At 36.6% G+C, this 12,719-nt stretch overlaps 1 protein-coding gene across 1 annotated transcript; it reads right to left on the bottom strand.

Moving 5' to 3' along the window:
* Nucleotides 1-1,022: 1,022 nt before the first annotated feature.
* On the bottom strand, nt 1,023-10,226 carry LOC109242069. Its single transcript, XM_019408898.1, has 5 exons — nt 9,824-10,226; nt 8,951-9,117; nt 6,183-6,239; nt 5,777-5,852; nt 1,023-3,870 (listed from the first exon to the last, which is right to left on the bottom strand). The coding sequence occupies exons 1-5, from the start codon at nt 9,885-9,887 to the stop codon at nt 1,769-1,771; spliced, it is 2,466 nt and encodes an 821-aa protein (XP_019264443.1). The 5' UTR covers nt 9,888-10,226; the 3' UTR covers nt 1,023-1,768.
* Nucleotides 10,227-12,719: the final 2,493 nt, after the last annotated feature.

Genomic DNA, 12,719 nt, shown 5'->3' with positions numbered 1-12,719 from the left:
CCCCAAGAGTAGACAAAAAGCCATGAAACAGGTGGATACTCTAACATCAACACTAGATAATTTCTCCACATGGAAACTGAAGTGCCAAACAATGATCTACCATTATGAACTTAACCAAAATAACTATTCCATCTACTACATTGCATACAATATTATTTTCTTACCATTAATATAGGCTAAACTTACAAAAATTAGGAATCAAACCAATAAATTAGGCTACAAGTACAGTAGCTACTGAGATAGAAACTAATCAACACTAGCCAAAGGATTAATATAAAGCTCCTCAACTAGGAGGAGGTAAAATCACATCCCAATGTAGAGGAAGTATCTAGAGGAGGTAAAATCACATCCCAATGTAGAGGAAGTATCTAAAACCTGAAATTTTGGAACATTAGGGGAGCAGACTTGTCAGCTATCATTGTGAGAAGTAATCTAACTGAAAGAAGATAGTCACATGTAAAAAGCTATTATCGCCTACGATAGGCTAGTTGATTCAGTATAATGTGATATTCACAAGGAAAATGTCAAGATGCCATTTTATGTTACGTGCAATTTCAAGTGAAAACTAGCTAAACAATGCCTTCCCTGCATTTGGAACAGTGAATTAATATTTGTCCAACTTAGAAGAAAATCGTGCATCAGAGGAAACATAAAAGACCAGAGACCAAATCCTAAATGAAGAAAAATCACCCTAAAATATTTCTTCCCGTCGACGTAATCTTTGGACAAAGTAACTCGGTACGTGTGATGGTTAAAGGTAACAAGCACCCGATAAAATTATCTAAGTGCGCACAAACTGGCTCAGACACCATTATCAAAGGAGGGGAGGGGGGAGGGGGAATGATGCCTTGCTCCAAACTTGCTACTTGTAATCACATTGGCATAGCTGCTTATATCGTACACACCCATGGCACGCGCACGCACAATGAGGAAGATTTGCCCCCCCCCCCCCCCCAATAGGCATAGGTACCACCACACTTCACAGCCCCCTTTTACTCCAAACATTAAGACATAAATGGAACTGATGGCAAATTATAAACTAAGCTTTGTAAGAAATCATGGGAAATGTAATCGAGTAAATGGTTAATGCACAAGAATATTATCTAATTATTACAGTTTTCACTTTGAAAGTTTCAAGTGTAGCAAAGGTTAAACTGCAGAGCTGAACCGTTCTCTCCTGCGAGCCAGCAATATTACTTCAGCTTGAATAAATCCTTTTTACTCTCTTCATGAAAGCAAAGAGAGGAAGGGGGGCAAGTGCAAGAGTTCCCTAACTCCACAAATCACATGTACATCCTATCCTTCCAGCTTTTATCCGAGTTTACAGAAAGAGCATAAAAAATACAGCTCTTTGGATGAAGAAACTTCAAGAGTGACCAATAACCCCATCTCTTTCAGACATAATACACAGTTATGTAAGACAAGACAATCATCACAAAGAAGGAAAGGAATAACGAAAACCATCTTTTCCTTCAATGAAGCAAAAGAAAAGTAGAAAAGAAGAAAGGGGGGAAAGAGGGAAAAGAGGGAAAGAAAATGGCGGGAGGAAAAAGGGGGAAACAAAAAAAGTTGGATTAGGAGGAAGAGGAACTTTAGGCATTAAAACGACGCCCAACATATATGCATATACCTTGCTTCCAGCCTTCTATATTCTCCTAGACTGATGCTGAAGCAGAACAACATGTTCTGGCAAACAGAAGCCAGAAAGTAACCTTGAGAACTACAGATGTACAACTGCACTTGCTATTATGAAATCTTACCATCTCAGCTAACAGCTTACAGATTCAGGATTTATATGTCCACTGCTTCCACCATGAGCATTGAATCCAGTAACAGGCATGGACCGCTGAGCAAAATTTAACAACAGTTTCCTTTGGTGCTCATTTGTATGTGGAAGACTAGCACGTAAAAGTTCCACAGGCATTTCTCTGCTTACGGCTCTTGCAGCCTCTGGACCAATCATTTCAGCATCTGACTGAGACTGTGCTAGTATGGATTGCATGATACTGTCATACTTACTCAGACAATACTTTGTAAGCAAACCAAAAAAGGCATCAAAAGATGCCTGCCAAAGGGCAGGATTAGGCATGCTGAAGCTGTTAGCAGCCTGAGAATCAGTTAACAGATGAGTTGCCCTTTCAAGAACAGATTTTAGAATAATGGAGGCTCCATCTCCAGCAGGGCTTCCAAGAGGGCGAAGAGGTGGCTGTTCTGAGGAACAAACCACAGCAGCAAGACAAGCACTGAGTGAATTAAGGTCCATGCTACTGACGCATTTTGAGACTATTTTTGCAAGATCGGTGATGGTCTCAGCTGCTTCTGGATCAGGTGGAAGGCCGCCAAACAAAAACCTCAAATGGCGGAAAATTGCCATACAAACTATTCTGACAAGCTCGCCACCAGGTAGAAGAAACTGAAGATACCTTGAGATGAGCTTTCTGCCCTTGGGAAGAGACGCTAACCACAGAAATACAATGTCATCTTTTGGGGTAAGCCCAACAGAACCACTTTTGCCAAGTGGGTCAACTAGTTGAAGTGAGGCTGCCATGCCTTCCAGCAGGATCTGCCGCTTCCGCTTGAGCTGAGCACCGCCATCTTGGGGCTGACTAAACTGAAGGAGCCTGTCAATGTCATCTACCTCAGTGAGAAGATAGAAACCATCTTCTATAGTAATTCTAGCTGCAAGCATTGGCTCCTGTTCCAAAGATCTCTCGGATATCTTCTGTTCACCACTGCCTTCAATGCAACCAAAGCCCGGTGGATCAACCTCAAGAAGTGGACGAGGCCTGCGGATGGAAGAAAATGAAACCCGTCCATGAGCATCAACATGGAGATGAGGCTGTGATTCAGTGCTATTACGTGACCGAGAAGACTGCTCCTTATTTGGGCAGAAACGATGTTTTGACCTCGACTCGGCTGCTTTCTTTGCAAGGCGGGCCTGGTGATAGTAATCGTCTACATATGGGTCACTGCCATGTGCTGCAGAATGCTGCATTTTCAGGATACTCTCTATTTCATCACCAGTCATATACTTGGATCGGAACTGTGGCACATTACTTTCACTTTTGTGGCTAGCAGCATCAGAGCTTTGTTTAGAAAAGCGCACATTTTGTCTAACCTTGTGTGATGGCTTAGATCGTGGATCTCTCAAATCAGCCATTCCATACTTTCCTAGATGAGATGGTGAAGGTAAGGAACTAAACAATTGAGATCTTAGTGCAGAAAAATGAGCTAAAGACGGCTGAACTGAAAGATGCAATCTCTGCTGCTGCAGCTGCTGCGGGGACATGAACTGGGGGGATAATAAACCGCTTTGATGAGGAAACTGATGCTGTAAGACACTATCTAAGAGACCAGAATGGTCCCCATGGATAAGTCCTGCATGGCTGCTCCACTGGTTTTGCAACCTGGTATTAAGAGAGAGACCAGTAGGGTTCAATTGAGGGATGTTTCCACCATAGTGGAGCCCATGAGGCAAGCCAGTCAAATGCATATTAGAGTTCGACAAAGAAGAGAGATTAGCAGTCGAATAGGGAGACTGAGGTCCAGCAGAAAGAGATGACATGTTTTGTCGCGAAAGGCCGTGTGGTGAGGGTTGAGATCTACCACCAGGAGGAGGAAAAGAAGTGAAAGCTGATTTGGGTAATAAAATGGGTTCACTTGAGTAGTGCTGAAGTTGTGGGGGTTGTGGGGGTTGCTCAGGGTATGAGGATGTTCTATACAATGGTTTTGACTCTGCAAGATGCACTGCAGAGATATGTGGCTGTGAGGACCATTTTTTGCTTTCCTGGTAACATTCAGTGTCAGATAAATGCTGATCAAACCAATCATGAAAGTCTGCTTCTTTCGCCCATTCAGCTGCAGAGGAACCTGCAAATAACTTCTATCAATTAAAGAGACCTACATGCAAGCCACTACAAGAATGATTGCAATGCCCAACAGCAATCTAGTTTCGCAAAAAGGCAAACAGATCACCAAGCAAATTATCCCCAAGGAACAGAACCGTTACCAGTAGTACCTTGTAATAGGCTAATAGCTGAACATGCATATAAGAATATGTGAGACATGCATGATACATCATTCATTCGTGACTTGAGCAGTGGTAAGAAAAGCGGGAAACAGTACCAATGAAAAATGGAATGATGGAAGATGATAGGCTGCTGAAGTCAAGCCAAGCTAATAGCTTCTTCTATTTCTCCTCTAAATGCTCAAACATCAGTACATTTTTTCTCACGCTCATAGAGCAAGGACAGACATGCACAATTCACAAGCTTATATGCTGCTAGATCTTATAATACACCCTCCATTTCATTTTATATGACAGTATTTGAATGGCACTGGGTTTAAGAAAAAACTTTTGGCATATAAGCTATATATGTAAGCACACATTAGTATTTCTTATTTTCAACATGCCATCTCATTCTCATTAGAGGATGTCCTTAAGAGCAAAATAAAAGTGTTAAGAGTAAAGAGTTCCCCAAACACAGAAACATGTTAATCCTTTCAGTACAGGCCAAAAAGGAGAAATGTCATGTAAATGGAACAGAGGGAGAATACAAGTATCCAACATATAATAATACTAAACTAGACATAAAAGACAACCAAAGAAACTCAAATTCAAGTTTGTCAAATTTGAGCTAATTCAGAGAGAACTCCAACGAAAATTAGACGTTAGTTTTCTACTCTCTGAAAACTAATATGCCGTGTCAGATGGACCTACTTTTACTATGAAAATGTCCGTTTCCCCAAAGACATCTCTAAAAGCATATATTGGTATAACATAATTATTAAACTGCAACTCAAAATTGAGAACTGGTAATTAAAATTGGGAATTAACTTCTGAATGTGACGATCCAAACATTTATTGACAGAGACTGCAAGTCAGATAGCACAATTTATACCTCATTCATCAGTAAGTGATTACAAACTTCGTGCACCACAAGAAAACAAGCTCATCAAAGCAATATAGGAGCAGCAAATCCAGCAAGTGGAAGGAGATGCAGAAAGAAAAAGAAAACAAGCTAAACAGAACAAAAAAAAATTAAAAGAAAAAGAAAGGGGCATGAAGATTACTCTCGTCTCAACAAACAAAATAGTTATCGGGAAAACCACTATGTACCTTACGCTCTACATGTCACCATTCTTTCTTTTTTTGGGAGGTTTAGTTTTTGGGGGGTGGGGGAGGGGTGTGTTCTCCTAAGCTTAAACTGACAAAACTAGTACATCAACACATAAATGGAGATGATGAATCAATTCATCTTCTTCAAGCTCTCCACTCTAGCAGCCCAAAAGGCACATGCCGGGATAGATTTCCCTTGTAATCATCCAGAAGCATGAAGTAATATGCATTACTTTGTACAACGATCTCAAATGATTTCCACTTGTAGTAGCAATGATAAAGGATTGCCGATTTTCAGAAACCCAAAAAGAAAGAAGGAAGGGCAAAAAGGAGTAAGACATCTACCATGCACATACAAATATTTGTCTCCAAAAGATTGAATTATTGCTGACTATAATAATCAAGCACGAAGATGAAACAGACTGGTATTGATTATCCATAACTTGTTCCCTACCAAGGTCTGAAATCAAGTTCCTTTATCTGATATCTAAAAGATGCACAAATCTAGGACTAGTGCCACAACTGTCTGAAGTTCCATGTGCAAGTTAACAAGTAAATTATATTACAGGCAAACATAAACTAGTCCAAGAGATTTGTCAAATATTCAGATACCAACATCAGAGAATGACATAAAAATGAATCAATATGTACACTTACTTTCCCTTGAAAATGAACCTGATCCACGGTCACCAATGACACCAGGATGCCTTGGTCCAGTGACATTTCTGTTCAACTGGAGAAAAGAAAAGTAAGTAGTTAGATTGATCCAGTACAAGAAGTAGATTTTCGCTGCTCTGTAGAAAAGATGATGTAAAAAGTCACAACCCACAGTTCAAGTGTTTTAGATGGTGACACTACAAAATATAAGTTCTACCGCATCTTATCTGTTAGAATTCAATTCTTTCAAAAAATACTGTCTCACGGAAAAGGACCAAAAAGAAAGATTCATGGCACTATGAAGGTACACCACCAGAAAAAGTTAAAAGAGTTCAGGCCGGACAGCTCACAACATGAGGAAATAAAATCAAGCTTGCCACTTAAAATAGGTGCTGAATTGGCTGACCTTTGAAAATGTTGTTGCTAGATCATCTAAGTCTGATAAAGAGCTCAAGACTGATCCCTGGAAATAAAGAACTGAATTAGAGGCAGTATAAAGGAAAATTTGTCAAAGCCGTGCAATTTATCGAGATAATCAGCAAATATAGCATACTCACATCACCAAGGGCGAGTTCATAATAGAAATGGTAACAAAGATGTTTGGAGATTACTCATAAAATAAATACAGCTTAATATCAAATTTTCTAGCACCAACTGACAAAACATTTATCCAGAATAACAGAAAGTGGAGCGCATATAGAGAAAGCTACTCTAAAGCATGTCCAAAGATATTTATCAAAGACAAAGAAAGAGTATTTCTAAGTCCTTGAGCAAGTCGTAGAATCAACAAACAAGATTAATAAAAGGGCAAAGTTTTTCCTAAAAGTATAGTTTAAGTCCAACTTCTAAAAAGCTTCTTCTAATTGTCAACATTTTATTTATAATCGTGGTGTCTAGGCCAGCCTGTGTACACCTCGACTATTCAACTTGATACCTACTACCTCCCGCAAGAACAAGTACCAGGTAACTATGTCCACCAAGGCTTAAGCCGATGTGTAGAGATCACCCAAGGTCAGTTTGGAAAGCCATGCGTAATTTAGGATAGTAATTACATACCCTGACAATTACACCGTATAGTAATTACAATGACCTGTTTGTTTGCTACAACATAATTACAGTTTGGTTGGACAAGTGTAACTACATAGTTAAATATTTTTTTAAGATTAACATGTGGATAAGTTTTACTATATGACAAACATATATGTAAATAATAAATATTAAAAAATAATTTATTATGAGGTATTTAAAATAAATATTATTCTATAGAAATTTGTTAGAAAATTATAAATTGATAGTAATATCATAAAAATAAACGGTATCTTACAAATAACTAATATTGTTCCTTGAATTAATTAATAAAAATTCCAATAACAAATTTAATTGTTTCACCAACTTATGTGAATATAAGAAAGTTAGATATGAGCTTAAAAAGTATTCTCTATAACAAATATTTATACTAATGACTAAAAAACAAAACTAGTAAAATACAAAGCAAGCAAATTATAATGTGTAAAAAATACATCGATGTATAAGAAATATCATATATTATTTATAGCTAGGTTTTTAAACGACATATTTATTTAAAGAAAAGTCTTAAGTAATTATAAGATGGCAACTAATTCGTAAAGAATAATCGGTAAGTTGACTAACTTTCAAATAATTAATATCTTAACTTAAGAAAATTATTAAAAGTTCCAATTATATATTTAATTTTTTACCAACTCATTCATATGAATACAAAATGAAATTTATGATTTATTTCATTATTTAAATACCAAAAAGATATACATGTAGAAAATAAAGCTAGTAAAATACGACATTGTGTTTAACAACTAAGAAAGATAAAGAAAAATTAAAAATAAAGAAGTAAAATATGATAAGTCGCAAAATTAAATGAAAGTACATATAAGTATCACGTTGGAAAGGGAGAATAAGAGAAATTGAAGAGAAATTGCGTAAAAATAATAGTACTTAATATATTTAAAAAATAGAAAGTTACACTAGCTTGTAATTACACGGCATAATTACCACCAATCTCTTACCTCCCCCTCGAGAATTGAGAGGGTCTAGTTATACCCCTTCAATTACACCAAATTCCATGTTGATCAAGTAATTACTTGGTCATACAAACATGACAAATTGTATAATTACATCCAATTACACCCAAATCCAATTCCTAGGTGGCTTTCCAAACAGGCTCCTAATGTTTTGTCTGCTGGTATATGAACCCTGGTAAGATTTGCACCGACTTCATTAACCATTAGGCCATACCCTTGGATTCTTGTGATCAACGTATTCAAGCTTTATTAAAAGAAATTAGACAATATATTCAACCTATGTAATATGTACCTAACTATTTAAACATAAACAAAAAGACTCATCTCCTTCGGCCACCTTTTACCATTTTCTTCTCCTACCACTTTCCAAAACCAGCACAAAGCATCACTGATCTTAAAACTCTTCAAAATCTTGCTACCAATCAATGTCTCGACCAATAGAAGTACCTAGAGCCACATAAAACCTAAGCTGAAATCACTAGTAAATCACTTAAAAACTGCAGTAGGCACTGATAGCCCATATTTGATGAGTGAGCCCCACACCCTCATGGCAGCTACAGCATTTTGATGAAAAATCATAATGAGCAATCAGACCTGGAAAAATCAGACCACTGCCTGGATAACATCATCGTAAAACCTCAGTAGCCACTTAGACTTATGGTGAGCTGCAGGGAAGGGGCAGGCTCATGATTGTAGAGTAAGTGGTAAGTTTCTTTTTGAAATTAGTATGGGGGAGGGTTTAGGTGCTAAGGTGATAAAGCAACAAGAGAAGGGAGCAGGGTGCAGCAGAATTGCAAACTTTCTTTCTATAGATGATTCAATTACCAAAATAACTAAATTAGCTCGTTTCATGCAAGATTGAAATTCAAAGTGCTGATCACAAACACATGGACTGAAAACAAGTACCAACTGTAAAATGCTTAGCAAAACCTAGATATTATTCGTATAATCTTCTCATAAATGAACAATAACTTTTAACCAATTCCCCCAATTTCATGGCCTACAGTTCCTTATACTTCCAGTAGAAGAACATGTCGTTCACACCCTTGATAGAAATCCAAGCCTCAGCAGAAAACTTTTCATGTAAGATCCAAAGGAAAGTACAAGCAGATTGTACCTCATCTTTCTCAAATAAATGATACTCATGTATCTCGTCGTCACCTAATACACCTCCAACAGCCAGATCATTGTTCTCTTGTTCATCCTCTAAACCACCCAATTCAACTTCCTCTGCTATATCTCGCCCGAAGAATGCATACTGTGATGCATCGAAGAGCGCACTATCTGCATAAAAAATCCAAATAAGCAGTCAATTCTTCCACATACCTTACACAATCAAAAAGTAGAACATTGACTTTCTTTTCCCATACTAATGACAACATGTAAAACAAAGAAAATCCACAAAATTAAATTGTAAAGTAAGCTATTGAAGAAGAGAAACTTCAAGTTCCAAGAAAACCAAACAAGTACTAACATCAATGCCAAACTAGTGTGGATTCACTATAAGAATCGCCTTTATCTCTATTGAGACCAATTTCTTTTTCTTCTTGGTTTCTCCCCCAGTGTCCAGTACCTTCATTGGAGCTCAACTAATCTAGATTCCAGGAAGTCCCACTTTGGAACGTAAATCACTACCTACCAAAAGAGACTCCATTCCCAGGTTGCGAACCCGAAATCACTGATTAAGGATGGAGGGGTACATACCCCTCCCCCACAATCTTAGGTGGTTAATCAGACCCATTGCATTCCAACAAATGAAAGCACATTTTAAACCCCACCCCCCTCTCCCACTCTCCCCCGTCCTCCAAAAAAGAAAAGAAAAAAAGAAAAGAAATTAGCAAATCACTACACCTCAATCCCATCTGTCATTCATTATTACAATACAGGTAAAAAGATTAAAACAATAAATCGAGCAGATTTTACCAACAAAAAAAAAGTAGAAACTCGATCGGCAGATTCAAGAATGAATAGAAAGGAAGTGTGAAGCTACCTGAGATGGAGCTAGAGGAGGAGCTCGCCAAGCCCTTAATATCTCTGCTATTGGATCTCTCCATTAACAACAAGAATCACACTCTCACACAACCAAATTCTCTAGAAAATTATCAACCCCATAAATACACCGGCAAAGAAGGAGAAAAAAAAGTGAAAATTCCACCGAATCAAAACCCACTTTTTTCCTTAAAAACCTGAGATTTCTAGGGTTCTCAAAGAAAGACACGACGAAAAGGGGAAAGAGAGAGAGGGGAAAGAGAGAGAGACCTAGCGTGCGTATTACATAGTCTACGTGTTTGTGTTGGTGTGTGTGTGTGTGTGTTTTGTGGGGATGGATATGTATGAGAAGGAATAGAATGGTAAGCTTTTGTTTTATTTCCTTGAAAGTGAGAGTGCAGAGATAGAAAGAGAAAGAGAGAGAAGGGTTTAATTATTACTTTAGCTTTTAATCATTTAATATAATATGGTAATTTGGCATTATATTAGAGCTATGATGAGTGGTAGTAGGTCAATTACACAAAACCTTCACTTCAAGTTTTCTTTTCTATTTCTACACACATGTTCCTCTCAGCATTATGAGATTCTCCTTAACGCACTACTAAGTACTCCACTAACCATGAGCCATGAGGTCATAAATCATAGTTCAGTTTAGATTTCAGTGACCAAAGTGTTATGATAAGTGATATATGTAAAATACATGAACCTCAAGTTTTCTTCTCATTCTACATGATTTCCTTTTAGTTCCTTAATTTATGAGAATCCTAGTAAAATGTTATACTATGAGTCGTAAATTTAATAATCAATTTTTTTTATTAAAGTCTTTATTCAACTTGTTTATTGTTTACATTGGTATTTTAATAGGCATTTTCGGGGCGAGCCTCGGGGCTGGGCGAGGCGCACCAAAAACGCCCCAAGGCAATGGTGTGGGGCGAAAGTCTGAAGAGGCGTATGCTCAGCAATTCGGGGCGTACACCCGGACGTTTGAGGTGCGTCTTTTTAGTGAGGCGTAAGCCCCAGAGACTTTTTCAAATTAAAACAAAATTTGTTGAATAAGTCCTTCATATAATACCTAAATTCTCAAAAATCAGCTTGTAATTACTCAGAAGTTTTAAAAAAGGAACTAAATGTATCAAATTTAAAAGTCAAGAGCTTTTTATTGATCGAAGCCCTAATTTATGGTATTTCCCAATTCTTTATCTTGTTCGTTAGTCTGCTAATATATCCCAAAATAATAAATATTCAATTTTTTTTCCAAATACAAAGAGAACTCCATTCTCATTCATAGCAGCAAGTTCAAATTTCAAATGTAGGTTACTCATCCTATTTGTTCCTCCATGTAAAAAATTTTATTCTTTTCGGCTCGAGTTACTTGTGCTTGTATAATAATTATTTTGACTAATTTTTTGTGGGGATGAAGCACGCGCGCGCGCGCACACACACACACACACACACACACACACATATATATATATATATATATATATATATATATATATATATTTAAATATTTATAGTTTTCTTTAATTTTTATATAATTTTATCTGTTTGTGAATATTTAATATAATAATATTATTTTATAAAATATTAAATATTAAATACTCATGGGGCTTATGCCATATGCCTCGGGGTTTACGCCTCGCTGAGGCATATGCAAAACGCCTCGCCTTAATGAAATTCTTTTCATCGGCGATAAAGATTCACAATTGAAGCACAACTTAAATCATGTTGACCACGATATTATGAGGTATTTTTGTCAACTGAATATCATACTTAAGTTGTCTTCGTTCAACTTGCATATCATTGTCAAGTTGTAAATTGTTCAAGTGAAAAATACAATATTTTAAGTTTAAATTCAAATGAAACATTAGTCGCTAGTCGCTACTGTACTATTGGACTTACCATGCTTCTAAGCTTGAGGCCAAGTATAGTAGAACCTCTCTAAATATAGCCTGTTTGGCCAAGCTTCTTTTTGGCCAAAAGTGCTTTTTTTTTTTGCCAAAAGCACTTTTGGCCAAAAATTGAGGTATTTGGCCAAGCTTTTGGAAGGAAAAAAAAGTGCTTTTGAGGAGAAGCAGAAGCAGTTTTGGAGAAGCAGAAAAAAGAAGTAGCTTCTCACCAAAAGTACTTTTGAGAAAAGCACTTTTGAAAAAAAACACTTTTCAAAATAAGCTGATTTTTGCAGTTTGGCCAAACGGGCTATAATAATATTGTTGGGACCATGAAATATTATCATTGGGAATCTTACAGAATGTCCCAAATAAGTTTCAACTTATCAACCTCTGGCCATTACTCATAGACTTACCAAAATTAGCCAAACACATATAAAAATTGAAAACCCAAATAAATAAGGTTCTTTCTCTCCAAAAATTACACATAAAGATTTCCTTTCATATTTTTAAGTGTCATTAGCAACATTAGATGCAAGACGGAAAGGTAATTTTCATGAATGAGGTAGCAAATAAGGTGATGATATACAAAATATATATATATATATATATATATATATATATATATATATATATATATATATACACAAAATTCCAAAAATCTAAGTAAAAAATGACCCTTTTCAATGGGTATGGTTGAAATTCATTGAAAACATATAAATTAGTTAATGTACAAAATTTGAGGGAGATTGGAGGTAATTTGGACTGATTTGGTATTAAAATTTGTAGTTAAAATCGTGTTCAAAAAATTCTTCAACGACACATGTATCTCACACACATGTATACACCGATATACATGTGATATACATTTGATACATATATGATACATATGCGATACACAAATGATACACATACCATTTTTTCATGTTCGTCTTCTACTTCGGATTTTCAATTCAGACCACCTCAAAACTCCACCAAATCTTCCTAAAATTGAGATTCAAGTTTCTA

The sequence above is a fragment of the Nicotiana attenuata genome, unplaced genomic scaffold (assembly GCF_001879085.1).
Source record: "Nicotiana attenuata strain UT unplaced genomic scaffold, NIATTr2, whole genome shotgun sequence".
Classification (NCBI taxonomy): Eukaryota; Viridiplantae; Streptophyta; class Magnoliopsida; order Solanales; family Solanaceae; genus Nicotiana; species Nicotiana attenuata.
Note: the sequence above shows the minus strand (reverse complement) of the source record. Positions and strands in the feature narration are given on the sequence as shown.

Bases quoted from the DNA above. Each gene is read 5' to 3' on its own strand.
- LOC109242069 (XM_019408898.1), bottom strand. From the start codon at position 9,887: ATGGAGAGATCCAATAGCAGAGATATTAAGGGCTTGGCGAGCTCCTCC. The intron at 9,118-9,823 runs GTAGCTTCACAC...TTTTTTATGCAG, and splicing joins CTCCTCTAGCTCCATCTCAG to ATAGTGCGCTCTTCGATGCA. The intron at 3,871-5,776 runs GTAAGTGTACAT...AGTTATTTGCAG, and splicing joins AGGTTCATTTTCAAGGGAAA to GTTCCTCTGCAGCTGAATGG.